This window comes from Anomaloglossus baeobatrachus, chromosome 12 (genome assembly GCF_048569485.1).
Source record: "Anomaloglossus baeobatrachus isolate aAnoBae1 chromosome 12, aAnoBae1.hap1, whole genome shotgun sequence".
Taxonomy (NCBI): Eukaryota; Metazoa; Chordata; class Amphibia; order Anura; family Aromobatidae; genus Anomaloglossus; species Anomaloglossus baeobatrachus.
Window position 1 is genome coordinate 24242978 of NC_134364.1, and position 27959 is coordinate 24270936.

General features: G+C 51.4%; 1 protein-coding gene across 4 annotated transcripts in view; it reads left to right on the forward strand.

Annotated features, from left to right (window-relative positions):
• The first annotated feature begins 3040 nt into the window (after nucleotides 1-3040).
• TXNDC16 (thioredoxin domain containing 16) overlaps nucleotides 3041-27959 on the forward strand; it is a 53156-nt gene continuing 28237 nt past the window's right edge. Inside the window, exons 1-14 of one of the 4 annotated variants that reach the window (XM_075329497.1) lie at nucleotides 3041-3082; nucleotides 4046-4161; nucleotides 6278-6434; nucleotides 6665-6747; nucleotides 7022-7083; nucleotides 16916-16990; nucleotides 17449-17570; nucleotides 18423-18513; nucleotides 18884-19040; nucleotides 21685-21851; nucleotides 22081-22141; nucleotides 23224-23326; nucleotides 23750-23896; nucleotides 25970-26029. In XM_075329497.1, coding sequence (XP_075185612.1) covers nucleotides 6281-6434; nucleotides 6665-6747; nucleotides 7022-7083; nucleotides 16916-16990; nucleotides 17449-17570; nucleotides 18423-18513; nucleotides 18884-19040; nucleotides 21685-21851; nucleotides 22081-22141; nucleotides 23224-23326; nucleotides 23750-23896; nucleotides 25970-26029 — 1282 coding nt within the window. In that variant the 5' untranslated portion in view covers nucleotides 3041-3082; nucleotides 4046-4161; nucleotides 6278-6280. Of the gene's footprint in view, nucleotides 3083-3512; nucleotides 3602-3729; nucleotides 3763-4045; nucleotides 4162-6277; nucleotides 6435-6664; nucleotides 6748-7021; nucleotides 7084-16915; nucleotides 16991-17448; nucleotides 17571-18422; nucleotides 18514-18883; nucleotides 19041-21684; nucleotides 21852-22080; nucleotides 22142-23223; nucleotides 23327-23749; nucleotides 23897-25969; nucleotides 26030-27959 lie in introns of those variants that run through there. The other 3 variants (XM_075329500.1, XM_075329498.1, XM_075329499.1) reach the window with 3 other exon arrangements.

A 27959-nucleotide genomic window follows, 5' to 3' on the forward strand; every position in this document is an offset into this window, starting at 1 on the left:
GCGTCTCCCGGGTGCAGTGTGCGGTGTATTGTACGGAGGCAGCGTCTCCCGGGTGCAGTGTGGCGGGGTATTGTACGGAGGCAGCGTCTCCCGGGTGCAGTGTGGCGGTGTATTGTACGGAGGCAGTCTCCCGGGTGCAGTGTGGCGGTGTATTGTACGGAGGCAGCGTCTCCCGGGTGCAGTGTGGCGGTGTATTGTACGGAGGCAGCGTCTCCCGGGTGCAGTGTGGCGGTGTATTGTACGGAGGCAGCGTCTCCCGGGTGCAGTGTGGCGGGGTATTGTACGGAGGCAGTCTCCCGGGTGCAGTGTGGCGGTGTATTGTACGGAGGCAGCGTCTCCCGGGTGCAGTGTGGCGGGGTATTGTACGGAGGCAGCGTCTCCCGGGTGCAGTGTGGCGGGGTATTGTACGGAGGCAGCGTCTCCCGGGTGCAGTGTGGCGGTGTATTGTACGGAGGCAGTCTCCCGGGCGCAGTGTGGCGGTGTATTGTACGGAGGCAGCGTCTCCCGGGTGCAGTGTGGCGGGGTATTGTACGGAGGCAGCGTCTCCCGGGTGTAGTGTGGCGGTGTATTGTACGGAGGCAGCGTCTCCCGGGTGCAGTGTGGCGGGGTATTGTACGGAGGCAGCGTCTCCCGGGTGCAGTGTGGCGGGGTATTGTACGGAGGCAGCGTCTCCCGGGTGCAGTGTGGCGGTGTATTGTACGGAGGCAGCGTCTCCCGGGTGCAGTGTGGCGGGGTATTGTACGGAGGCAGCGTCTCCCGGGTGTAGTGTGGCGGGGTATTGTATGGAGGCAGCGTCTCCCGGGCGCAGTGTGCGGTGTATTGTACGGAGGCAGCGTCTCCCGGGTGCAGTGTATTGTACGGAGGCAGCGTCTCCCGGGTGTAGTGTGGCGGTGTATTGTACGGAGGCAGCGTCTCCCGGGTGTAGTGTGGCGGGGTATTGTACGGAGGCAGCGTCTCCCGGGCGCAGTGTGCGGTGTATTGTACGGAGGCAGCGTCTCCCGGGTGTAGTGTGGCGGTGTATTGTACGGAGGCAGCGTCTCCCGGGTGCAGTGTGCGGTGTATTGTACGGAGGCAGCGTCTCCCGGGTGCAGTGTGGCGGTGTATTGTACGGAGGCAGTCTCCCGGGCGCAGTGTGGCGGGGTATTGTACGGAGGCAGCGTCTCCCGGGCGCAGTGTGGCGGGGTATTGTACGGAGGCAGCGTCTCCCGGGTGTAGTGTGGCGGGGTATTGTACGGAGGCAGCGTCTCCCGGGCGCAGTGTGGCGGGGTATTGTACGGAGGCAGCGTCTCCCGGGTGTAGTGTGGCGGGGTATTGTACGGAGGCAGCGTCTCCCGGGCGCAGTGTGCGGTGTATTGTACGGAGGCAGCGTCTCCCGGGTGTAGTGTGGCGGTGTATTGTACGGAGGCAGCGTCTCCCGGGTGCAGTGTGCGGTGTATTGTACGGAGGCAGCGTCTCCCGGGTGCAGTGTGGCGGGGTATTGTACGGAGGCAGCGTCTCCCGGGTGCAGTGTGGCGGGGTATTGTACGGAGGCAGCGTCTCCCGGGTGCAGTGTGCGGTGTATTGTACGGAGGCAGCGTCTCCCGGGTGTAGTGTGGCGGGGTATTGTACGGAGGCAGCGTCTCCCGGGCGCAGTGTGGCGGGGTATTGTACGGAGGCAGCGTCTCCCGGGTGTAGTGTGGCGGGGTATTGTACGGAGGCAGCGTCTCCCGGGCGCAGTGTGCGGTGTATTGTACGGAGGCAGCGTCTCCCGGGCGCAGTGTGCGGTGTATTGTACGGAGGCAGCGTCTCCCTGGTGCAGTGTGGCGGGGTATTGTACGGAGGCAGCGTCTCCCGGGCGCAGTGTGGCGGTGTATTGTACGGAGGCAGTCTCCCGGGTGCAGTGTGGCGGTGTATTGTACGGAGGCAGCGTCTCCCGGGTGCAGTGTGGCGGTGTATTGTACGGAGGCAGCGTCTCCCGGGTGCAGTGTGGCGGGGTATTGTACGGAGGCAGCGTCTCCCGGGTGCAGTGTGGCGGGGTATTGTACGGAGGCAGTCTCCCGGGTGCAGTGTGGCGGTGTATTGTACGGAGGCAGCGTCTCCCGGGTGTAGTGTGGCGGGGTATTGTACGGAGGCAGCGTCTCCCGGGTGCAGTGTATTGTACGGAGGCAGCGTCTCCCGGGCGCAGTGTGCGGTGTATTGTACGGAGGCAGCGTCTCCCGGGTGCAGTGTATTGTACGGAGGCAGCGTCTCCCGGGTGTAGTGTGGCGGTGTATTGTACGGAGGCAGCGTCTCCCGGGTGTAGTGTGGCGGGGTATTGTACGGAGGCAGCGTCTCCCGGGCGCAGTGTGCGGTGTATTGTACGGAGGCAGCGTCTCCCGGGTGTAGTGTGGCGGTGTATTGTACGGAGGCAGCGTCTCCCGGGTGCAGTGTGCGGTGTATTGTACGGAGGCAGCGTCTCCCGGGTGCAGTGTGGCGGTGTATTGTACGGAGGCAGTCTCCCGGGCGCAGTGTGGCGGGGTATTGTACGGAGGCAGCGTCTCCCGGGCGCAGTGTGGCGGGGTATTGTACGGAGGCAGCGTCTCCCGGGTGTAGTGTGGCGGGGTATTGTACGGAGGCAGCGTCTCCCGGGTGCAGTGTGGCGGGGTATTGTACGGAGGCAGCGTCTCCCGGGTGCAGTGTGGCGGGGTATTGTACGGAGGCAGCGTCTCCCCGGTGCAGTGTGGCGGTGTATTGTACGGAGGCAGTCTCCCGGGCGCAGTGTGGCGGTGTATTGTACGGAGGCAGCGTCTCCCGGGTGCAGTGTGGCGGGGTATTGTACGGAGGCAGCGTCTCCCGGGTGTAGTGTGGCGGTGTATTGTACGGAGGCAGCGTCTCCCGGGTGCAGTGTGGCGGGGTATTGTACGGAGGCAGCGTCTCCCGGGTGCAGTGTGGCGGGGTATTGTACGGAGGCAGCGTCTCCCGGGTGCAGTGTGGCGGTGTATTGTACGGAGGCAGCGTCTCCCGGGTGCAGTGTGGCGGGGTATTGTACGGAGGCAGCGTCTCCCGGGTGTAGTGTGGCGGCGTATTGTACGGAGGCAGCGTCTCCCGGGTGCAGTGTGGCGGGGTATTGTACGGAGGCAGCGTCTCCCGGGTGCAGTGTGGCGGTGTATTGTACGGAGGCAGTCTCCCGGGCGCAGTGTGGCGGGGTATTGTACGGAGGCAGTCTCCCGGGCGCAGTGTGGCGGGGTATTGTACGGAGGCAGCGTCTCCCGGGTGCAGTGTATTGTACGGAGGCAGCGTCTCCCGGGCGCAGTGTATTGTACGGAGGCAGCGTCTCCCGGGTGTAGTGTATTGTACAGAGGCAGCGTCTCCCGGGTGCAGTGTGGCGGTGTATTGTACGGAGGCAGTCTCCCGGGTGCAGTGTGGCGGGGTATTGTACGGAGGCAGCGTCTCCCGGGCGCAGTGTGGCGGTGTATTGTACGGAGGCAGCGTCTCCCGGGTGCAGTGTGGCGGTGTATTGTACGGAGGCAGTCTCCCGGGTGCAGTGTGGCGGTGTATTGTACGGAGGCAGCGTCTCCCGGGCGCAGTGTGGCGGTGTATTGTACGGAGGCAGCGTCTCCCGGGTGCAGTGTGGCGGTGTATTGTACGGAGGCAGTCTCCCGGGTGCAGTGTGGCGGTGTATTGTACGGAGGCAGCGTCTCCCGGGTGCAGTGTGGCGGGGTATTGTACGGAGGCAGCGTCTCCCGGGCGCAGTGTGGCAGTGTATTGTACGGAGGCAGCGTCTCCCGGGTGCAGTGTGGCGGGGTATTGTACGGAGGCAGCGTCTCCCGGGCGCAGTGTGGCGGTGTATTGTACGGAGGCAGCGTCTCCCGGGTGCAGTGTGGTGGTGTATTGTACGGAGGCAGCGTCTCCCGGGCGCAGTGTGGCGGTGTATTGTACGGAGGCAGCGTCTCCCGGGCGCAGTGTGGCGGTGTATTGTACGGAGGCAGCGTCTCCCGGGCGCAGTGTGGCGCAGGCGCTGCTGTATCTGCTGCTGACATCCCATTTCTTGACTTCACGTTGATATTTTCTTTCCTTCTCTTTCTAGGCCGCTCCGTGAGGCGGAGGAGTAACTGCGAGGTGAGGGGCGGCGGAGGGCAAAGTGCACCGCCCAGAGCTGCTCCATCCGCGCCCTCCGACCTCAGCCACACGGCCGAGGTGAAGGTGTGTATGTATGTATGTGTATGTGTGTGTATGTATGTACAGTGTGTGTATATTTATGTGTGCGTGTATATGTGTGTGTGTGTATGCTCCCTGTGCTATCTGTGTGACATCCGGACAGCATGAGCTGTATACTTACCTGTCAGGTGACATCGGCCGCCCCCCCCTCCCCGTACCTGTACTCTGCCCCTCCCCGTACCTGTCAGGTGACATCGTCCGCCCTCCCCGTACCTGTACTCTGCCCCTCCCCGTACCCGTACTCTGCTGCCCCCCCTCCCCGTACCCGTACTCGGCCGCCCCCACTCCCCGTACTCGGCCGCCCCCCCCCCTCCCCGTACCCCTGCTCGGCCGCCGCTGGACAGTTGTCTCCCATGAGTCTCCTCTGATGTCCTGAAAAGCAGAAGGATCGGGCAGAGTAAAACAACATGTCTGATCCCAGCATCATTTATTAGGGGCAGGTCACAGAGCAGATGGCAGCCGGGTACACTGTGGTCACTGTGCTGTGGTGATGGTTTTCAGTGGTTACAGCCTGATTATATAATGTGGAGACAGGGATGTGCTCAGTGAATTTCTATTGTATTTTTGGGGATCATAGACTTTTATTTTTACTGTATAACCAGGATTGGACGGTGGCTCACTGCGGGGACCAGTCCCCTCCCGAAAACAGGTCGGGGCCGCAAAGATAGTGATGGCAGAAAGATGAGAGTTCTCACTATAAGGCCCTGTGCGCACTACACGTTTTTGCGGCTTTTTTTTCCGCGTTTTTGTGCAGAAAACGCTGTGACATTGCTTCCCCAGCCATGTGTATGGGCTTTCAGAAGTGCACAAAAACACAGCCAAAAACACGGTAAAAATTCGCAAAAAAACGCACCCACAGTAAAAACACGGGTGCGGTTTTTGTGCGTTTTTGTGGACAAAAACGCACAAAAAACGCAGCATGAAAAACCGCCGAGTGTGCACATAGCCTTAGGCGATGACTGCACCAGCAGAATAGTGAGTGCAGCTCTGGAGTATAATATAGGAGGTAACTCAGGATCAGTAATGTATGTACACAGTGACTGTACCAGCAGAATAGTGAGTGCAGCTCTGGAGTACAATACAGGATGTAACTCAGGATCAGTACAGGATCAGTAATGTATGTACACAGTGACTGCACCAGCAGAATAGTGAGTGCAGCTCTGGAGTATAATACAGGAGGTAACTCAGGATCAGTAATGTATGTACACAGTGACTGCACCAGCAGAATAGTGAGTGCAGCTCTGGAGTATAATACAGGAGGTAACTCAGGATCAGTAATGTATGTACACAGTGACTGCACCAGCAGAATAGTGAGTGCAGCTCTGGAGTATAATACAGGAGGTAACTCAGGATCAGTAATGTATGTACACAGTGACTGCACCAGCAGAATAGTGAGTGCAGCTCTGGAGTATAATACAGGAGGTAACTCATGATCAGTAATGTATGTACACAGTGACTGCACCAGCAGAATAGTGAGTGCAGCTCTGGAGTATAATACAGGAGGTAACTCAGGATCAGTAATGTATGTACACAGTGACTGCACCAGCAGAATAGTGAGTGCAGCTCTGGAGTATAATACAGGAGGTAACTCAGGATCAGTAATGTATGTACACAGTGACTGCACCAGCAGAATAGTGAGTGCAGCTCTGGAGTATAATACAGGAGGTAACTCAGGATCAGTAATGTATGTACACAGTGACTGCACCAGCAGAATAGTGAGTGCAGCTCTGGAGTATAATACAGGAGGTAACTCAGGATCAGTAATGTATGTACACAGTGACTGCACCAGCAGAATAGTGAGTGCAGCTCTGGAGTATAATACAGGAGGTAACTCATGATCAGTAATGTATGTACACAGTGACTGCACCAGCAGAATAGTGAGTGCAGCTCTGGAGTATAATACAGGAGGTAACTCAGGATCAGTAATGTATGTACACAGTGACTGCACCAGCAGAATAGTGAGTGCAGCTCTGGAGTATAATACAGGAGGTAACTCAGGATCAGTAATGTATGTACATAGTGACTGCACCAGCAGAATAGTGAGTGCAGCTCTGGGATTTGACTTCTCATGGCTTTTCTCTTTTTCTTCCTTACATATTAGAAGATGGCTGTGTCCGGGGGGTTCCTCCCGCTGCTCCTCTGTGTCGGCCGGTGTCTGGTGATCGGAGCGTCGCTCCTGCTGCCTGAGCTGACCACAGATAACTATTCTGACCTTCTGCTGCCGGGGAGGACGTCGCTCCTGTACTTCAGCAGCGTGGGTAAGAAATCCTCTGATGTTCGGTCGTCGGCTGCGCGGCGTCTGGAGCTTCGTGTCTTTAGCTCGCAGGATTATGTACACTTGGTCCCATTGTAACAGACTCTCAGCTGTGAGCAGTGCGGCGTCTGTACGGGGCTTTCACTCTCTATTCTGAGCTAATGACGTCCTTTTCTCGGCTGTTCAGTTATAATAGGAGGTCCCGCGTATATTTATACTGTGTGCTTTTTGCAGGTCCTTCCAGCAACGCCCTATTCTTGGAGGAGTTGCAGAAGTCGTCCTCCGTCTTACAGGATTACGGGATTTCAGTCGCTAAGGTACAGTAACATCTACTACACTACAACTCCCAGCATCCCCAGAGCTTTGTAATATCCGACACATGGAAAACCTAGTAGTAATGATTGGGGGAAGGAGTATCATCGGGGTTTCCTAAAGACCATGAGTCTTACCTCGGTCTAAAGTGGCTGATAACAGAGAACAATAGATTTATTTCATAGTTACTGTCGCTTTAAATTGCTAAGACTGAAACATTGGGTTTTAGGTGCAACAGGATTAACCTGGAGCAATTCTTCCATTGCTGTGTTGTCCTAGGTCATCTGCGGCGAGGACGCAGCACTACGGTTCTGCGCGGAGGAAAATGCCTATTTATTCAGGTGAGAACAGAATAGGGGTCAGGGTCACACATTGTACCAAACCCTCAGCCCAGAAATACATCTGGCTGTAGACAATGATCCCATTCACTCACGGAAAGCAGGACATTTGTCAAAAATTGTTTTATAAAGTTGTAGAAGTTTTTACCGTACAGTAATTAGAGGAGTTTTACGGTCTTCAGCGTTGTGTGTGACTGCAGATTGTCAAGTCCTGACAGTGCGCAGTGTGCATATAATCAGGACGGCGCTCTGTCCCCTGATAAAGTAGGTGTCACGTTTGATGGTAAGTGTCTCATTGAGGTACCGAAAGCCTAAAAATCACATATGACCGCTCGGTGGAGCAGGAGACACGGCACTATCCTGTGTGCACACTGCACACTGTCAGGACTTTGCAATCTGCAGTCACAGGGAGCGCTGATGCCCGAAAAACCAGACAGAAAATGGCCTCCTACACTGACCTCTCTTCGGCCCTCTCCTGCTGGTCATGATAGCCACGACGCCTGCCATTGATGCGCCTCACACCTCGTGTGTGAGAATAGTGAAGCACAGCAGCAGAAGACAAAGGAGCCGAGCAGAGGATCGGGGAGGACACTACTTTACTTTACTTTTCTATTCCCTTTTTTTTTTCTCCATCCTTCTCTCATTTCTTTGTTTTCTTGCTTTTCCCTTTATCACCACTCCTCCCTCACTTCCTTCCTTTAATCAATCATCCCTTCTTTCCTCCTTTGTCCATTCCCACTCTCCCTTGTGTTCCCCCTTTCTTGTCTCTCTTCTTTCCTCCTCTCCATTCTTCTTCCCCAGCACATATCCTTCTCTTCTTTTTTTTCGTACCTTTCTTTTTCTTTTGCTTCCTCCTTCCGTCCCATCATTCTTTCATTCCTTCTATCATTTCTTTGTTCCTCTATTGCTCCCCCTTTCATTTTTTCCTCTCTTCCTTTTCTCTATTTCCTGCACTTCCTTTCGCATCTTCTTTCTTCCTATTTTTGTCTTCCTACCTTCTTTTCTTTCTTGCTTATGTTTTGTTCCTTCTTTCCTCCCTTTATTTCTGTTTTTTTTTTCTCCTTTCTTACCTTCCTTCATTTCCGTTCTCTTTTCCTTCTTGTTGTAATTTTCTTTCTCTATCCTTTTCTTTCTCACATGTTTCCTTCTTCTCCTTTCCCTTTTTTTCTCTCTCCTTTCCCTTTTTTTCACTCCTCTGCTCGACATTCCTTTTTTTCCCTTCTTCTCTCCAATCCTCTCTTCTTCTTTCCTCTTCTTTCACTTTTTACTTTCATATATTCTTCTTGCCTTTTTTCTTTTTCTCTTACCTCTCCTATTCTTTTTTTTCCCTTTCTTCTCTCCATACTTTTTACTATCTTGTTGTAGTTTTTTCCCTTCTTTTTCTTTCTCACTTGTTTTCTTTTTTTCTCCCCTTTCCTTTATTTCGTACCTTTCCTTATTCCTCCCCGCTCCTTATTCCTCCCCGCTCCTTATTCCTCCCCGCTCTTATATTTTCCCCCTCCACTCCCTTTTTTTCTCCTCTCCGCTTCTCTTTTCTTTCCCGGCTCCTTGTTTTTCCCCTCTCTGATATTTGGTTTCCCCTCTCCACTCTTTGGTTTCCCGTCACTGCTCTTTGGTTTCCCATTTTAGGCTCCTAGGGTTTTCGCTCTCTCACCTCTTACGGTTTTTCCTCTCTTGCCTTCCTTGTTTTCCCTCTCTTGCCTTCCTTGTTTTCCCTCTCTTGCCTTCCTTGTTTTCCCTCTCTCGACTTCTTTTTTTTTTCCTCTTTCCTTTTCCTCTTCCCTCTTTCCCCTTCCTCTTCCCTCTTTCCCCTTCCTCTTCCCTCTTTCCCCTTCCTCTTCCCTCTTTCCCCTTCTTCTTCTCTCTTTCCCCTTCTTCTTCCCTCTTTCCCCTTCTTCTTCCCTCTTTCCCCTTCTTCTTCCCTCTTTCATAAACCCAAAATTAGAAGAGTTGACCATAAATCACAAATAATCAAAATCCAACCGGGATAAACCAACAGCTATTTAAACCAAATTATCCCAATAAAGCTTATAAATTGATAAAACGTTTTTTTATTGATGGTATAATAAAAAACATAAACACAAACATTTGTTAAAAATCAAGGCAAGGGGAGCAGTTTTTGTACTACTGATATGACAGCAGGTCTGGTATTGTTATGAGCCAAGTACTTTAATGGGCAGCGATCTAATGTAGACCATTTGTTACTATTACATGGGGATGATGTTAGCTGCCTAATTAATACTCTTGTACATTGAAGTTGTTATGTGGCCTGCTTGGACTAAGGCTATTTAATATATATGGTTCCCATTGTGGGTGTAGTACATGCTCCCCTTGCCTTGATTTTTAACAAATGTTTGTGTTTATGTTTTTTATTATACCATCAATAAAAAAACGTTTTATCAATTTATAAGCTTTATTGGGATAATTTGGTTTAAATTCTTCCCTCTTTCCCCTTCTTCTTCCCTCTTTCCCCTTCTTCTTCCCTCTTTCCCCTTCTTCTTCCCTCTTTCCCCTTCTTCTTCCCCCTTTCCCTATGCTCTTTCCTTTTGCTTTTCCCTCTTTCTTTTGCTCTTCCTTTTGCTCTTCCCTCCCCTCTTTTCCCTTCCCTCCCCTCCCCTCTTTTCCCTTCCCTCCCCTCCCCTCTTTTCCCTTCCCTCCCCTCCCCTCTTTTCCCTTCCCTCCCCTCCCCTCTTTTCCCTTCCCTCCCCTCCCCTCTTTTCCCTTCCCTTCCCTCCCCTCTTTTCCCTTCCCTCCCCTCTTTTCCCTTCCCTCCCCTCTTTTCCCTTCCCTCCCCTCTTTTCCCTTCCCTCCCCTCTTTTCCCTTCCCTCCCCTCTTTTCCCTTCCCTCCCCTCTTTTCCCTTCCCTCCCCTCTTTTCCCTTCCCTCCCCTCTTTTCCCTTCCCTCCCCTCTTTTCCCTTCCCTCCCCTCTTTTCCCTTCCCTCCCCTCTTTTCCCTTCCCTCCCCTCTTTTCCCTTCCCTCCCCTCTTTTCCCTTCCCTCCCCTCTTTTCCCTTCCCTCCCCTCTTTTCCCTTCCCTCCCCTCTTTTCCCTTCCCTCCCCTCTTTTCCCTTCCCTCCCCTCTTTTCCCTTCCCTCCCCTCTTTTCCCTTCCCTCCCCTCTTTTCCCTTCCCTCCCCTCTTTTCCCTTCCCTCCCCTCTTTTCCCTTCCCTCCCCTCTTTTCCCTTCCCTCCCCTCTTTTCCCTTCCCTCCCCTCTTTTCCCTTCCCTCCCCTCTTTTCCCTTCCCTCCCCTCTTTTCCCTTCCCTCCCCTCTTTTCCCTTCCCTCCCCTCTTTTCCCTTCCCTCCCCTCTTTTCCCTTCCCTCCCCTCTTTTCCCTTCCCTCCCCTCTTTTCCCTTCCCTCCCCTCTTTTCCCTCCCCTCCCCTCTTTTCCCTCCCCTCCCCTCTTTTCCCTTCTTCCTGCTTTTCCTCCTTTCCTCTTCCTGCTTTTCCCTTCTTCCTTCTTCCTGCTTTTCCGCCTTTCCTTCTTCCTGCTTTTCCTCCTTCCCTCTTCCTGCTTTTCCTCCTTCCCTCTTCCTGCTTTTCCTCCTTCCCTCTTCCTGCTTTTCCTCCTTCCCTCTTCCTGCTTTTCCTCCTTCCCTCTTCCTGCTTTCTTTGTCGCTCCATTGGGAGACCCAGACCATTGGGTGTATAGGCTATGCCTCTGGAGGCCGCACAAAGTATTACACTAAAAGTGTAAAGCCCCTCCCCTTCTGCCTAGACACCCCCCGTGCTCCCACGGGCTCCTCAGTTTTTGTTTTTTTGCTTTGTGCGAAGGAGGCAGACATGCACGCACAGCTCCACAGATTGGTCAGCAGCAGCTGCTGACTATGTCGGATGGAAGAAAAGTGGGCCCATATAGGGCCCCCAGCATGCTCCCTTCTCACCCCACTCTTGTCGGCGGTGTTGTTAAGGTTGAGGTATCCATTGCGGGTACGGAGGCTGGAGCCCACATGCTGTTTTCCTTCCCCATCCCCCTCAGGGCTCTGGGTGAAGTGGGATCCTATCGGTCTCCAGGCACAGGAGACCGTGCTTCATCCACAACTCCTGTGGAGCCTGCTGGATAGGAGCCGGGTACCGTTCAGGGACATGGCCCTGCTACGTGGAGGTACTCTGTATCCCTGTGGGGACCGCGCACAGCAACACTACAGCTTTGCTGGGTGTGCTAGTGCACCGGGGACCGCGGCGCTGACCGGGTTAAAATGTGCCATTACACACTCAGCGTTGCTGAGTGTGTTTTATGTATAGGGACTGCCGCGCTGACCGCCGCTGCCACGGAAACACTGCGGCGCGGCTGGGACTTGTAGTGCGCCGGGGACTTCCGCGCTGGCCGCGCATATACGGCGGCCGCGCTTATTACTCGAGTCCCCGGCTTTGTGCGGCCTAGTTTCCTTCTCCTCCCGCCCTCAGCCCTGACAGGCAGGGGAAGGGCGGGACGCTGCACAGAACGAGCAGCACTGAGGGCTGGAGCATGCTTTGCATACTCCACCCCTCTCACTGTGCACAGTGCGGCTCCAGTTCCCGCACTTTCTCGGCCACGCCCACGACTCCCTCCTCTCCTCAGGACGCCGGCAGCCATTCCTGTCAGCTCCTCGGACGCTGCAGAGGGGGACAAAGTCTGGGAGACCCAGGCAGGGACTTGGGTGGCCTCACAACCGCTTGAAGTGGGTGGTAAGCAGCACCTGTGGTGCTAGCCCCATTGTGCAGTAGTGTAACTATACTGTATATGTTTATGGTATATACTTTACACTGTATGGTGCACAGTTGATTTCTGGCTATATACCCTATTGTGTTGTCAGGGAAGATAATAGCATGGCGTCCACAAAAGGCAGGGGTGCCAAAACACAGGCTTATCATGCTGCCTGCGCCGCATGTACGACTCCGTTACCGGCAGGTTCCACTGACCCTCATTGTGTACAGTGCTCGGGCCCTGTGACACTTGCTCAGCCAGAGCCTCTGCTAAGAGGGGCCCAGGGGGAGCCACCTGCTGACAATGTCCAGGTGACGGGGACGGAGTTTGCAAAACTCTCTGAGACTATGGCTAAGATACTAGAAGCTTTGCAGTCCAGGCCGGTATCTCAGCACAGGGACTCTGTTGGATCTTTGTTCCCTGGCCCCCCTCAGTTGGACCAACAATGTCCTCCCGGGGTGTCTCATAGATCCCAGGCTGAGGGTTCTGACACAGACCCCAGCCCCAGACCGACTAAGCGAGCTCGCTTAGATTTTCCCTCGACATCATCATATTGTTCAGGGTCTCAGCGGGGGGAATCTCGGGTTGATGAAGCGGAGACAGCTGATCAGGATTCTGATCCTGAGGGCGCCCTCAATCTTAATACTCCAGACGGGGACACCATAGTGAACGATCTTATTGCATCCATCAATCAAATGCTGGATATTTCTCCCTCAGTCCCTCCAGCAGAGGAGTCGGCTTCTCAGCAGGAGAAATTCCGGTTCAGGTTCCCCAAGCGTACAAAGAGTATGTTTCTGGACCACTCTGATTTCAGAGAGGTAGTCCAGAATCACCATGCTTGTCCAGATAAGCGTTTTTCTAAGCACCTTAAGGATACACGTTATCCCTTTCCACCTGATGTAGTTAAAGGTTGGACTCAGTGTCCCAAAGTGGATCCTCCAATCTCCAGACTGGCGGCTAGATCCATACTTGCAGTGGAAGATGGGGCTTCACTCAAAGATGCCACTGACAGGCAGATGGAGCTCTGGTTGAAATCCATCTATGAAGCGATCGGCGCTTCTTTTGCCCCAGCATTCGCAGCCGTGTGGGCGCTACAAGCTATCTCAGCAGGTCAAGCGCAAATTGAAGCAGCCACATGCACGGCCGCGCCACAGGTGGCGTCCATAACCACTCAGACCTCGGCATTTGCGTCTTACGCTATTAATGCTGTCCTGGACTCTGCGAGCCGTTCGGCGGTGGCAGCCGCCAATTCGGTGGTACTCCCCAGGGCCTTGTGGCTACGGGAATGGAAGGCAGATTCTGCTTCCAAAAAGCGCTTAACCAGTTTGCCAATTTCTGGCGACAGATTGTTTGGCGAGCGTTTGGATGAAATTATCAAACAATCCAAGGGAAAGGATACATCTTTACCCCAGCCCAAACCGAACATGCCCCAACAGAGGAAGGGGCAGTCGAGGTTTCGGTCCTTTCGGGGCGCGGGCAGGTCCCAATTCTCCTCGTCCAAAAGGCCTCAGAAAGAGCAAAGGAACTCTGATGCATGGCGGTCTAAGTCACGTCCTAAAAAGACCACCGGAGGGGCAGCTAACAAAGCGGCTTCCTCATGACTCTCAACCTCCTCATTCCGCATCCTCGGTCGGTGGCAGGCTCTCCCGCTTTTGCGACACCTGGCTGCCACGAATAAAAGACCGTTGGGTAAGAGACATTCTGTCTCACGGTTACAAGATAGAGTTCACCTCTCGTCCCCCGACTCGATTCTTCCGGTCATCCCCGCCTCCCGAGCGAGCAGAGGCTCTTCTACAGGCGCTGCGCACTCTGAAGGCAGAAGGAGTGGTGATCCCTGTTCCTCTTCAGCAACAGGGCCACGGTTTTTACTCCAACTTGTTTGTGGTCCCAAAGAAGGACGGGTCTTTCCGCCCTGTCCTGGACCTGAAACTGCTCAACAAACACGTAAAAACCAGGCGGTTCCGGATGGAATCCCTCCGCTCCGTCATCGCCTCAATGTCCCAAGGAGATTTCCTTGCATCGATCGATATCAAGGATGCTTATCTCCACGTACCGATTGCTCCGGAGCACCAGCGCTTCCTGCGCTTCGCCATAGGAAACGAACACCTGCAGTTCGTGGCACTGCCGTTCGGTCTGGCAACAGCCCCACGGGTTTTTACCAAGGTTATGGCTACTGTAGTAGCGGTCCTACACTCTCAGGGTCACTCGGTGATCCCGTACTTGGACGATCTGCTGATCAAGGCACCCTCTCAAGAGGCATGCCAACGCAGCCTCGACGCTACCCTGGAGACTCTCCAGAGTTTCGGGTGGATCATCAATTTTCCGAAGTCAAATCTGACACCGGCCCAATCGCTGACATATCTTGGCATGGAGTTTCATATCCTCTCAGCGATAGTGAAGCTTCCGCTGATCAAGCAGCAGTCACTACAGAAAGGGATACAATCTCTCCTTCAAGGCCAGTCACACCCCTTGAGGCGCCTCATGCACTTCCTGGGGAAGATGGTGGCAGCAATGGAGGCAGTCCCTTTCGCGCAGTTTCACCTGCGTCCTCTTCAATGGGACATCCTACGCAAATGGGACAGGAAGCCGACGTCCCTCGACAGGACTGTCTCCCTCTCTCAAGCGACCAAAGCTTCCCTCCGATGGTGGCTTCTTCCCACTTCATTATCGAAGGGGAAATCCTTCCTACCCCCATCCTGGGCGGTGGTCACGACGGACGCGAGTCTGTCAGGGTGGGGAGCGGTTTTTCTCCACCACAGGGCTCAGGGTACGTGGACCCAGCAAGAGTCATCGCTCCAGATCAATGTTCTGGAAATACGGGCAGTGTACCTTGCCCGAAAGCGTTCCAGCAGTGGCTGGAAGGCAAGCAGATCCGAATTCAGTCGGACAATTCCACAGCGGTGGCATACATCAACCACCAAGGCGGCACACGCAGTCGGCAAGCCTTCCAGGAAGTCCGGCGGATTTTGCTGTGGGTGGAAGCAACGGCCTCCACCATCTCGGCAGTTCACATCCCAGGCGTGGAAAACTGGGAAGCAGATTATCTCAGTCGCCAGGGCATGGACGCAGGGGAATGGTCCCTTCACCCGGACGTGTTTCAGGAGATCTGTTGCCGCTGGGGGGTGCCGGACGTCGACCTCATGGCGTCCCGGCACAACAACAAGGTACCGATGTTCATGGCACGGTCTCAAGATCCCAGAGCTCTGGCGGCAGACGCCTTAGTTCAGGATTGGTCGCAGTTTCAGCTCCCTTATGTGTTTCCTCCGCTGGCACTGTTGCCCAGAGTGTTACGCAAGATCAGGGCCGACTGCCGCCGCGTCATCCTCGTCGCTCCAGACTGGCCGAGGAGGTCGTGGTACCCGGATCTGTGGCATCTCACGGTCGGCCAACCGTGGGCACTACCAGACCGACCAGACTTGCTATCCCAAGGGCCGTTTTTCCATCTGAATTCTGCGGCCCTCAACCTGACTGTGTGGCCATTGAGTCCTGGATCCTAGCGTCTTCAGGGTTATCTCAAGAGGTCATTGCCACTATGAGACAGGCTAGGAAACCAACGTCCGCCAAGATCTACCACAGGACGTGGAAAATATTCCTGTCGTGGTGCTCTGCTCAGGGTTTTTCTCCCTGGCCATTTGCCTTGCCCACTTTCCTGTCCTTTCTTCAGTCCGGATTGGAAAAGGGTTTGTCGCTCGGCTCCCTTAAGGGACAAGTCTCAGCGCTCTCTGTGTTTTTCCAGAAGCGCCTTGCCAGGCTTCCACAGGTACGCACGTTCCTGCAGGGGGTTTGTCACATCGTCCCTCCATACAAGCGGCCTTTAGAACCCTGGGATCTGAACAGGGTGCTGAGGGTTCTTCAGAAACCACCATTCGAGCCAATGAGAGATATTTCTCTCTCACGCCTTTCGCAGAAAGTGGTTTTCCTAGTTGCAGTCACTTCTCTTCGGAGAGTGTCTGAGCTAGCAGCGCTATCATGCAAAGCCCCTTTCCTGGTGTTTCACCAGGACAAGGTGGTTCTGCGTCCGGTTCCGGAATTCCTCCCTAAGGTGGTATCCCCCTTTCATCTCAATCAGGATATCTCCTTACCTTCTTTTTGTCCTCATCCAGTTCACCAATGTGAAAAGGATTTGCACTTGTTAGATCTGGTGAGAGCACTCAGACTCTACATTTCTCGTACGGCGCCCTTGCGCCGCTCGGATGCACTCTTTGTCCTTGTCGCTGGCCAGCGTAAAGGGTTACAGGCTTCCAAATCAACCCTGGCTCGGTGGATCAAGGAACCAATTCTCGAAGCTTACCGTTCTGCTGGGCTTCCGGTTCCCTCAGGGCTGAAGGCCCATTCTACCAGAGCCGTGGGTGCGTCCTGGGCTTTGAGGCACCAGGCTACGGCTCAGCAGGTGTGTCAGGCGGCTACCTGGTCGAGCCTGCACACTTTCACGAAACACTATCAGGTGCATACCTATGCTTCGGCGGATGCCAGCCTAGGTAGACGAGTCCTTCAGGCGGCGGTTGCCCACCTGTAGGACGGAGCCGTTACGGCTCTATTACGAGGTATTATTTTACCCACCCAGGGACTGCTTTTGGACGTCCCAATTGTCTGGGTCTCCCAATGGAGCGACAAAGAAGAAGGGAATTTTGTTTACTTACCGTAAATTCCTTTTCTTCTAGCTCCAATTGGGAGACCCAGCACCCGCCCCTGTTTTTTTTGTGTACACATGTTGTTCATGTTGAATGGTTTCAGTTCTCCGATATTCCTTCGGATTGAATTTACTTAAAACCAGTTTATAATTTTTTCCTCCTTCTTGCTTTTGCACCAAAACTGAGGAGCCCGTGGGAGCACGGGGGGTGTATAGGCAGAAGGGGAGGGGCTTTACACTTTTAGTGTAATACTTTGTGCGGCCTCCGGAGGCATAGCTATACACCCAATGGTCTGGGTCTCCCAATTGGAGCTAGAAGAAAAGGAATTTACGGTAAGTAAACAAAATTCCCTTCTTTCCTTCTTCCCTCTTCCTGCTTTTTCCTTCTTCCCTCTTTTTCCCTCTTCCCGCTTTTCCTCCTTCCCTCTTCTCTTTGTTCTTTCTTTCCTCCCTCCCTTCGGTGCTGTAGATTCTTCGCTCTTCTCAGTGATTCCGGTATTTTCTCTTTCCTTCTCCAGAGGATCTAAGTTGTTGCGGGCGTTCCCCACTGATACGCTGTTTGATGTCAACGCCATCGTGGCCAATGTGTTATTGTGAGTATGGTCGCTCCTCTCCTGTCTTATTGATCATGTCACCCAAATTCGGTTCTGTCCGTATCTGGGAAAGTCGGGTGACAACTGATAACGTCCCCAATCATTGTTCTCCATCCAGAGCCTTATTATGCTGGTGCCAAAATAATTAAAGACATTCATCAACCCCCCCCCCCCCCCCATGCCCTAGAAGGGCCTATAGCTGTATAATAAGCTTCTTATTCTTTATATATTCCCCGCCATCGCCTCTGTTGGAGCCGACATTCACTAACTCACTGGTCCCCCCCATCCCCGGTGCCACGGCAGAGCTGATGGGTCTTAGCCGGCTCAGATTTGCTCTGCTAGGGGTTACTTATCATTTATGCCTGTGGCTCTGGTCATTAAGGAGTTAATGTGATATCTTCCATCATGGAGGACCTCCCGCTCATTGTCATTGCCACTCGTCTGTCCGTATATTCCAGCGTCCTACTGTACAACGAGGTGCGATACATCACCTCCACCCCGGAGCTCAGGAAATTAGAAGACGCCGCGAAAGGGAAGAAGAACATCGTTTTCGCTTACGTCCAGGCGATCGGGACTCCAGGTACAGTAAAGATAACAGGGGCCGCTTTATAGGGCCTGCACACCCATTGTCTGGTGGGTTATTGTTCTCTGTTATCAGCCATTTCTTCCCTGGGGAAAGGGGACATACAAGTGCTCACATCTAAAAGGACATTAATCCTTTCCTGACATGGTGTGCGTGTTTGGAGCTGAGGCTGTTCCATACGTAGCAGGTGCCGGCTGTATTATACAGCCGGCACCTGCCTCTAACAAAGTGGCGGGATCACATCAAGTAAAAAGAATGAAAAATGTTTAAAAAAAAAAAAAAAATATCTAAAAGGATAAAACACAACTGCAAAAGCCCCAGCTAGGGAAAATAAAATTATGTAACAAATAAATAAATAAAAACAGAATAAAAAAATGGTTTTTTTTTTTTTTTGTTTTTTTTTGTAGCTGAACCACCCCCCCATAAAATGTAAAAAAAAAAAACAATAAAAAAGTCATGTGTTCTCCAAATTGTTATTGATTTAAATGCGAGCGACGTACCAAAAAAAAAAAAAGGCCACACACTGGAAAAAAAATGACAGCTCTTAGAAAATGGCGACACATCTGTAAAGGCGGAAACCCCCCAAAAAATCCCCAAAATACTGGAATTTTTTTTCTTTTATTTGAATTTTTTTTTTATATTGTGTTTTTTGTTTTTTTTTTGTTTTTTTTTCAATTTTATATGGATTTTTTTTTTTTTTTCCCCTTTTGTATAGTATGATAAAAATACAACTTGTCCCACAAGCCCCCAAAAGACTTTTTTGACTCTTGGTGGGGGGAGGAACAGAAACAAAAAAGTGCAAATAAAAATGAAGGCGTCATCCTGTTTTCTCCTTCCCCTTGTCCTCAGAGCACCGCTATGTCATGGAAGCCGCTTTTGCGCACGGGTCGACGCACCAGTTTGTAGTAACCACAGAGACTAACGTGCTGAAGAATATCAGGTAAGGACGTCATCGTGAATATTTACCATATTTATTTACCGCTAAAATCACAAAAAAATAATATAAAGATGAAAGGAACGTTTCCGGCTGTGACAAAATAGACGAGTCCTTTGTTTGTTTTTGGTTGCAGTTCCCCTTTCTGCCAGCAGAGTGCGCAGTTGCACCATTTTCTCGTTCTTCGCTCATCACACTGTGTAGTAGTCAGGGCATGCTGGGACTGATAGTTTCCTTATATCCGCAGAGCCGCACTTTATTATAAGCCATTGAGCTATAGAATTAAATCAGGAAATGTTTAGAATTTTATATTCACGGCGCACATTAGTTTCCGAGGTGTTTGTGTGTTTCTATTCTATTGGCTGTTTCTTCCTAGCGCTGAAGACCCCAGCCTAATAGCGGCCAGACTCGCATTCATCCATTGTAAAGCAGTGACGGACGTCAGTCAGAAATGCTGGAGAACGCTGTCAGATCAGCCCCTGACCACAATCAGCGTCCATCGCTTTCTGAAACTCATGGGGCTCCCTCTGGTGGTACGTGTGGGCACTGCAATAGTTTCCTTTATATTTAATATATAATAATATTTATTCACTTATATAGCGCTATTAATTCCACAGCGCTTTACATATATTACATACATTGGCAACACTGTCCCCATTGGGGCTCACAATCTAAATTCCCTGTCAGTATATTTTTGGAGTGTGGGAGGAAACTGGAGAACCCGGAGGAAACCCACGCAAACACAGGGAGAACATACAAACTCCTTGCAGATGGTGTCTTTAGTGGGACTAGAACCCAGGACCCCAGCGCTGCAAGGCTGCAGTGCTAACCACTGAGCCACCATACAGTGCTAACCACTGAGCCACCACAAGATTGCAGTGCTAACCACTGAGCCACTGTTATATTTCTATTTTCAATTTTTTTTGTTATTTTTCGGAAATCCAGTTTCCCCAAAAATAAGAACTACCCCAGAAATAAGCCCTGGTAGGATTTTTGGGTCTTTTTGGAGTATGCTTAAAATATAAGCCCTACTCCAAAAAATAAGCCATAGTTGTGGTTCCATAATGAATTGTCCAAGCAGCTGCAAAAGTTAAAGAATACTGCAGGACTCTGCATCAAAGAAAGCAGAGACCCCCAAAAGCAAGCAGCTGTATCCTATAACTCCCACTTTCCCCCCCCCCCCAAAAAAAGAAAAAAACCTTTAGACTATGTGCGCACTTACCGGATTTTTCGCGGATTTTGCCGCGGATTTGCTGCATGTTTCGCTGCAGAAAATGTTCATAACATCTCTGCAGTGAATCACCAGCAAATCCTATGGAGAAAAAAAATCCTGTGCGCACTGGGCGGAATTTGACAGCTGCATGTTTTGCTGCGGGAATCCCGCAGCAAAAACAAGTGCATGTCACTTCTTTTCCGCACATCGCTGCGGGATTTCACTCCATTGACTCCAATGTTAATCATGAAATCCCGCAGGGAATAACGCAGGCAGCAAATTCTGTGCGGTTCACTGCGTTTTGCTGCGTTATTCCCTGCGGTATTTCGCGGTTTACCTCCGGTAATGTTCATCACTTGCTTGCGGTTTTGCAGGGAAGTGATGTCATTACAGGAAGAGGAAGCCGTGCAGAGAGTAAACACACACATCAGACACAGAACACATCACAGACATAGATCACATAGACACAGACACATAGAACACACATAGAAAGAAAACGGAAATATAGAAAACAAAAAACGTGGGCTCCGCTGCATATTCACCGTCCAGCCGAGGTAAGCACACAGCTGCGGCCCGGTATTCTCAGGCTGGGGAGGAGAGGGGCAGGGATAATGTCCCCCGCCTCACTCCCCCTCCGGCAGCCGAGAATATCAGCCGCAGCTGCCCCGGGACTGTCGCATCCATTATGCGGCACTGCCGGCGTGTCCTCGGCTCTTCTTGCCACCGTGTAGCAGTGGTGACAAGGTAATACAAGGGGTTAATGGTGATGGGGGACCACCGCCATTAACCCCAGGCTTGATCATGGCAGCGTCTATGTGACAGCTGACATGATCAACCCGTAAGTAAAGTGAAAAAAACACAGACACCGAAAAATCCTTTATTTTAAATAAAACCAACAAGCCTCGTTCACCATTTTATTAACCCCTCCCAAACAAAGCTCCGGCGTAATCCACACAGCTCCGGCTCCTGCGTCCTGCACTGCTGACATCCAGCCGCGACTGTCACAGACACAGGCTGAATGCAGCAGACAGCAGAGGTAATTACCGGTCATTTCCCACGGCCGGTAATGTGAACTCACTGCCGACCGTGGGAAATGCAGCGATCTGTCCTCTATCTATCCCTCTATCTATCTGTCTATCTATCTATCCCTCTATCTATTCTTCTGTCTATCTACTATCAGAATTAAATGTATTTTTTTTTTTTTTTTCTTCAATGTGCTTTATTGCATTGAATGCAATAAAGCACATCCCAACCCGCACGCGGCAAAACCGCGGCAATACCGCGAACAATACCGCGGTAAAGCCGCGGCAAACCGCATGCGGTTTTCGGGTGCGGTTTCCCGCGGTTTTTTACCGCGGGTGCGGTAATCTTTGAGAGGATGCGGAATTTTCTCAAGAAAATTCCATTTCCCAGTGCGCACAGAGCCTTAAACAATTACAGTTGGCAAGTATCTATGGTGGATGGCCTCTCACACAGAGATCTGCGTCGCTGTCAGGTCCCTCGCCATTCCAGATGCAGTGAACTGCAGCTCTCACAAACAGATCAGGTACTAGTATCATTCCGCAGAAGTGATACTGCTTCCAGTCACCAGGGGGAGCCAACTGCTGTAGTAAAATGCAGGGGACCTGACAGCACAGATTTGTATGTGAGAGCCCATTCACTTGCCAACTTTAATTGTTTGGGGTCTGGTAAGTGCAATTGTTTTAGGGGGTGTCTTTTATAAGACATCCCCTGAAAATAATCCCTAGTGCATCTTTAACATAACACCCCGTCTTATTTTTGGGGAAGCACGGTATCACACCTGTCTCTCTGTTCCGGACTTATTTTTTTTCCTTGACAATTTGCATGCCTAATCCCACGGAGCACTGCTCATTTCCATTTGGTAGCCGGTGGGCTCCACACAAAATGTCCCCCCCCACCCGCCCCGTAGCGATCTAAGGTCCTTTCCGTCTATATTATTCCAGGTTGAGTGCTCCGGGGATCCGGATGATTTTACCAGCGTTCACCTCCAGCTCGGATTACCCGTGATCTTCATTCTGAGCCAACACGAGACCTATGAAGTGGATGTGGAGACTGCGGAGGAGGCGGCGCGGCAGCTGCTGGGGAAAGCCGGGGTGGCTGTGTTATTACGGTACTATTTAGAGGCATTTCTAGGTATAAATTAAATCCGAGCCTTTGATTTCTGGACTGATAATAGTGCAAAGAAGTAGGATTTTACCAAAGCCGGATGGATAAGTGGTGCCAAATCGATTCCGTCTGATTGTGTGTATTTGTGGATAGGGGAGACCCTGACCGGCCTCATGTTAATGTGATGTGTTTTCTTCAGGTCCAGTCTTTCAGTCTATTTTTTTTTTTTCCAGGGAGAAGTCTCGGGTAAACATTCCTGTCGCTTACAATGTGGCGGTGAAGAGACCAGATGAAGTAAGTGTGTGCCAATGATCCAACACCTCCCAGCACCCCAATATCACCGCACGCCCAGAAACGTCCTCCATGTCCATCGGTGCTATTGGTGACCCCTTTATTTAAAGCGCGCTATTCACCAGGATATTCCTATATAACCTAAAGCCAGTGCTATACTGGCACTATCAGGCTGATTCTATACATACCTTTAGTTGTCAGCTCAGATGTATAGGTTTTGAAACACAAGCAAGTAAAGTTTGTAAAATGAGCAGCTTTTTGAACGACAGCAGCTGCCAATCAGCTGATAGCTGGGGTGGGTAGTCACAGTGATTCCCGCCCCCCCCGCCTGTCCATCGTCCCCCTGTTATTTATGCTAATTCTATTATAGACTCCATTTACTTTGTGACTAGAAGGACCTGTGCTGATGTCACACCCATGTGACCAGAAGGGGTGGGGCCTCAGATAACAGAAAAAGGTTGCTTCCTGATATCAGCTATGTTGACTGAGGCCCCGCCCCTTCTGGTCACATGGGTATAACATCAGCACAGGTTCTTCTAGTCACAAAATAGATCGATTCTATAATAGAATTAGCATAAATAATGGGGAGAATGGACAGGCGGGGGGCGGGAATCACTATGAATACCCTACAGCTATGAGCTGCTCGGCAGCTGCTGTCATTCAGAAAGCTGCTCATTTTACAAACTTTACTTGCTTGTGTTTCAAAACCTATACATCCGAGCTGCCCACTAAAGGTATGTATAGAATCAGCCTAATAGTGCCAGCATAGCACTGGCTTTAGGTTATATAGGAAATCCTGGTGATTGGTGCGCTTTAAAGGGGTATTCCCATTTTAGAAAGTGATTTTGCAAAATGATGGGGTTGTGTGCGCTGGGGTCCTGAGATTGAAGTGTCCTCAGAGCAGGCGTCTCCTGTGCACATCGGATCCCGGACATTGTGCAGGGGAACCGCAGCCGGGAGGGAAATCGTGCAGGAAAACGTAGTCCCTCCATCTCTGCACCAGCTCGCGGTCCCCTCGCCTCCCAATCGTAAAGTGATGGCATATCCTAGTGGTAGTACCCCTTTAACAACCTCCCTGTCTATAGACCTCACCAGTGAAGTACCTGACATTGGAGAAGATGGAGCAGATCCTTGAGCTCACACACGTCCCCAAAGAGGAGCAGCCTGAAGACGCGCCCGCCGACCCAGGTATTCGGATGCCTCCAAGCAAGGGGTGAGGTCCTGGTGCTTTGGATTCAGTCGCTGCCTCCACCATCCTTTACGTGGGCAGCTCTTGGGCATCCAGCCTCTGCCCATGCTGATCGGGTTTGCTGAGATACCCTGCTGCTCAGATACTTCGCTGCTGTGGTATCACATTGCTTAGCGTCTGTGTTCGCATATGGCACTGCTTAGATACCGTGCTGATCAGAAGCCCAGCCGGATAGAAACTACTGCTTAGACACCATGCGTATATACCTTACTGTTTGGGTACCGTTCTGTTTAGATACTACAGATTTTCAGCTGAGATACATACATGTGCGCTCTACCCCTGTATATAATATTCACTATTTCATTTCTCGTTTTGGGTCGTGTCGGCTCCATGTAAATATGTGAATACTTTCCTGACTGCAGAGGTCCAGGATGACGAGGTAGCGAGGGACGTATCCAGGAGCGGACGGCCCCGTCTCCCCCTGCCGCTGGTCCCCTCACTGACAGATGACACTTTCAAGACGCTCTCCTCCAGCGCTCGCCCTGCGGCCGTCCTCTTCTACATGATCTGTGAGTTCCCAGCTGCGGCCTTTCCTGGAGGTGGAGGCTGACGTGATGCCTCTATAGACATTTGTTTAGCTTTCAGCTTTCCAGTAATCCTGAACATAAGTCACGTCCACCCGGGGGGTCCTTAATGGAGGAGACTAAACATGTGCCGATCATTCCATACAAATCCGATCATTCCATACCAAGCCGAGGCGCTTAAGGCCGGATGCACAAGAGGATCCTATGTGCACCAAGACACCAGACATGCGGCCGGGCCGCCCCTGCCTCCAAGTTGTGCCGGGTGTTGCACCATTTATTTTAAGGGAGCTGAGCTGCAATTCCAACTGTAATCTGTAGGTGGGGGTGGCGCTGTTTTTGGAAGAAGGTCGCCATGTGTGATTGGGGGAATTGCAAGCACCTCACCTTTACTGTCATAGACTTGAATGGAGCGGGGGGGGGGGGCTCCATTCAAGTCTATGACAGTAAAGGTGAGGTGCTTGCAATTCTCTGTACCTCCTGGAGGAGAATGGGACCACAATCGCCTCGTTCTGATGATTTATGGGGACCCACACCCATCTAACAGTTATCATTGGAGACGGTGGGGCACAGTCGGGCTACTCTTATCGACATGCAATTTTGGGATAGGGGCTGACCCCAGTGATCACAAAAACGTGGGTAACAACGGAATTCTCACGGCCGTGTTCTCGAGGTTTCTGAATTCTCAGGGCCGTGTTCTCGGGGTTTCTGAATTCTCAGGGCCGTGTTCTCGGGGTTTCTGAATTCTCAGGGCCGTGTTCTCGAGGTTCTGGAATTCTCAGGGCCGTGTTCTCGGGGTTTCTGAATTCTCAGGGCCGTGTTCTCGAGGTTCTGGAATTCTCAGGGCCGTGTTCTAGGGGTTACGGAATTCTCAGGGCCGTGTTCTCGGGGTTACGGAATTCTCAGGGCCGTGTTCTCGGGGTTCTGGAATTCTCAGGACCGTGTTCTCGGGGTTTCTGAATTCTCAGGGCCGTGTTCTCGGGGTTTCTGAATTCTCAGGGCCGTGTTCTCGGGGTTCTGGAATTCTCAGGGCCGTGTTCTCGGGGTTTCTGAATTCTCAGGGCCGTGTTCTCGAGGTTCTGGAATTCTCAGGGCCGTGTTCTCGGGGTTACGGAATTCTCAGGGCCGTGTTCTCGGGGTTCTGGAATTCTCAGGACCGTGTTCTCGGGGTTCCGGAATTCTGAGGGCCGTGTTCTCGGGGTTCTGGAATTCTCAGGACCGTGTTCTCGGGGTTCCGGAATTCTCAGGACCGTGTTCTCGGGGTTCTGGAATTCTCAGGGCCGTGTTCTCGGGGTTCTGGAATTCTCAGGGCCGTGTTCTCGGGGTTCCGGAATTCTCAAGGCCGTGTTTTCGGGGTTCCGGAATTCTCAGGGCCGTGTTTTCGGGGTTCCGGAATTCTCAGGGCCGTGTTTTCGGGGTTCCGGAATTCTCAGGGCCGTGTTTTCGGGGTTCTGGAATTCTCAGGGCCGTGTTTTCGGGGTTCCGGAATTCTCAGGGCCGTGTTTTCGGGGTTCCGGAATTCTCAGGGCCGTGTTTTCGGGGTTCCGGAATTCTCAGGGCCGTGTTCTCGGGGTTCCGGAATTCTCAGGGCCGTGTTCTCGGGGTTCCGGAATTCTCAGGGCCGTGTTCTCGGGGTTCCGGAATTCTCAGGGCCGTGTTCTCGGGGTTCCGGAATTCTCAGGGCCGTGTTCTCGGGATTCCGGAATTCTCAGGGCCGTGTTCTCGGGATTCCGGAATTCTCAGGACTGTGTTCTCGGGGTTCTGGAATTCTCAGGGCCGTTTTCTTGGGGTTCCGGAATTCTGACGGCCGTGGTCTCGGGGTTCCGGAATTCTCAGGGCCGTGTTCTCGGGGTTCCGGAATTCTCAGGACCGTGTTCTCGGGGGGTCCGGAATTTTCAGGACCGTGTTCTCGAGGTTCCGGAATTCTCAGGGCCCTGTTCTCGAGGGGTTCTGGAATTCTCAGGGCCGTGTTCTCAGGGTTCCGGAATTGTCAGGATTGCTGGGGGTCTCATTGGTCGGAGAAGGAATTTTATAGCATTGATTTATCTTCATTTCTTACAGGGGAACCAGTGTCGTTGACTTTTCTTCAGTCTTTTCAAGAAGTGGCTGAGAAATATAAAGGTACGCTCTTTCTTTTTCTTCCATGTCTTTAATTTTCTTTTCCCTCCTAAGTTAAGGGGGTGTTTTATGACGATTTTTGCAGTTTTAGGTTTCATAGATGTTTGTCTGATTTTTATTTTAGATTACCCCTAATAAAATATTTCTAGAGCAATATCATTTGCATAGACTAGGTGAGAAAATGCGAACACCGCTATTCTTTACACTGCAGGCTGAAATAATGTGAAAAAAAAATAATTTTTCAGGTTCATTTCTATCAAAGTTTCTTCATTCCCACCTAATATGCAGTCCTATGTAAATCCAGCTCTGCATTTTTTCCCCGCTTTGACGTAATAGAGGGATTTTTCTTCCTGGAAATTGCTTCGGTGAGGATTTTGCTTTTCATCTGAAACAACAATAGGGTGAAGTGCGGGAATTAAAGCTGCCAGATGGTGCGGCTAAGACGCAGTCCTCTCACCTTACAAGGGGCTTTTTGTGAAAAAGTAAATATTTAGTTCCTATATAGACATAAGGGAAACCTGAGCGCTCTGCGATCAATTCTTCTCCCCTGAAATTACACCGGCGATTACTTGTGCACGAACTGCCGAGGAGGTCATTGTATAGCGCCACCTACAGCTGCACTGCTCAGCGGCTACGCTTACATTGACATATATAGGATGGAATTCACAGAATTCTATCTTATATGGTTATATTAATAGGAGAGCCATTCTTTCTGCTTCTTTTCATACAACCCTATTGGTCAATTATATAACTCTGGTTACCTGCAGCTACCACTAGGGGGAGCATAGAAGGGGGCTGTGAGCTCCCTCTAGTGGTGGCTGTATAAATCTGTAAGTAGTGAGCTCCCTCTAGTGGTGGCTGTATAAATCTGTATGTAGTGAGCTCCCTCTAGTGGTGGCTGTATAAATCTGTATGTAGTGAGCTCCCTCTAGTGGTGGCTGTATAAATCTGTATGTAGTGAGCTCCCTCTAGTGGTGGCTGTATAAATCTGTATGTAATGAGCTCCCTCTAGTGGTGGCTGTATAAATCTGTATGTAGTGAGCGCCCTCTAGTGGTGGCTGTATAAATCTGTATGTAGTGAGCTCCCTCTAGTGGTGGCTGTATAAATCTGTATGTAGGGAGCTCCCTCTAGTGGTGGCTGTATAAATCTGTATGTAGGGAGCTCCCTCTAGTGGTGGCTGTATAAATCTGTATGTAATGAGCTCTCTCTAGTGGTGGCTGTATAAATCTGTATGTAATGAGCTCTCTCTAGTGGTGGCTGTATAAATCTGTATGTAGTGAGCTCCCTCTAGTGGTGGCTGTATAAATCTGTATGTAATGAGCTCCCTCTAGTGGTGGCTGTATAAATCTGTATGTAGTGAGCTCCCTCTAGTGGTGGCTGTATAAATCTGTATGTAGGGAGCTCCCTCTAGTGGTGGCTGTATAAATCTGTATCTAGTGAGCTCCCTCTAGTGGTGGCTGTATAAATCTGTATGTAGGGAGCTCCCTCTAGTGGTGGCTGTATAAATCTGTATGTAGGGAGCTCCCTCTAGTGGTGGCTGTATAAATCTGTATGTAATGAGCTCTCTCTAGTGGTGGCTGTATAAATCTGTATGTAATGAGCTCTCTCTAGTGGTGGCTGTATAAATCTGTATGTAGTGAGCTCCCTCTAGTGGTGGCTGTATAAATCTGTATGTAATGAGCTCCCTCTAGTGGTGGCTGTATAAATCTGTATGTAGTGAGCTCCCTCTAGTGGTGGCTGTATAAATCTGTATCTAGTGAGCTCCCTCTAGTGGTGGCTGTATAAATCTGTATGTAGGGAGCTCCCTCTAGTGGTGGCTGTATAAATCTGTATGTAGTGAGCTCCCTCTAGTGGTGGCTGTATAAATCTGTATGTAGGGAGCTCCCTCTACTGGTGGCTGTATAAATCTGTATGTAGTGAGCTCCCTCTAGT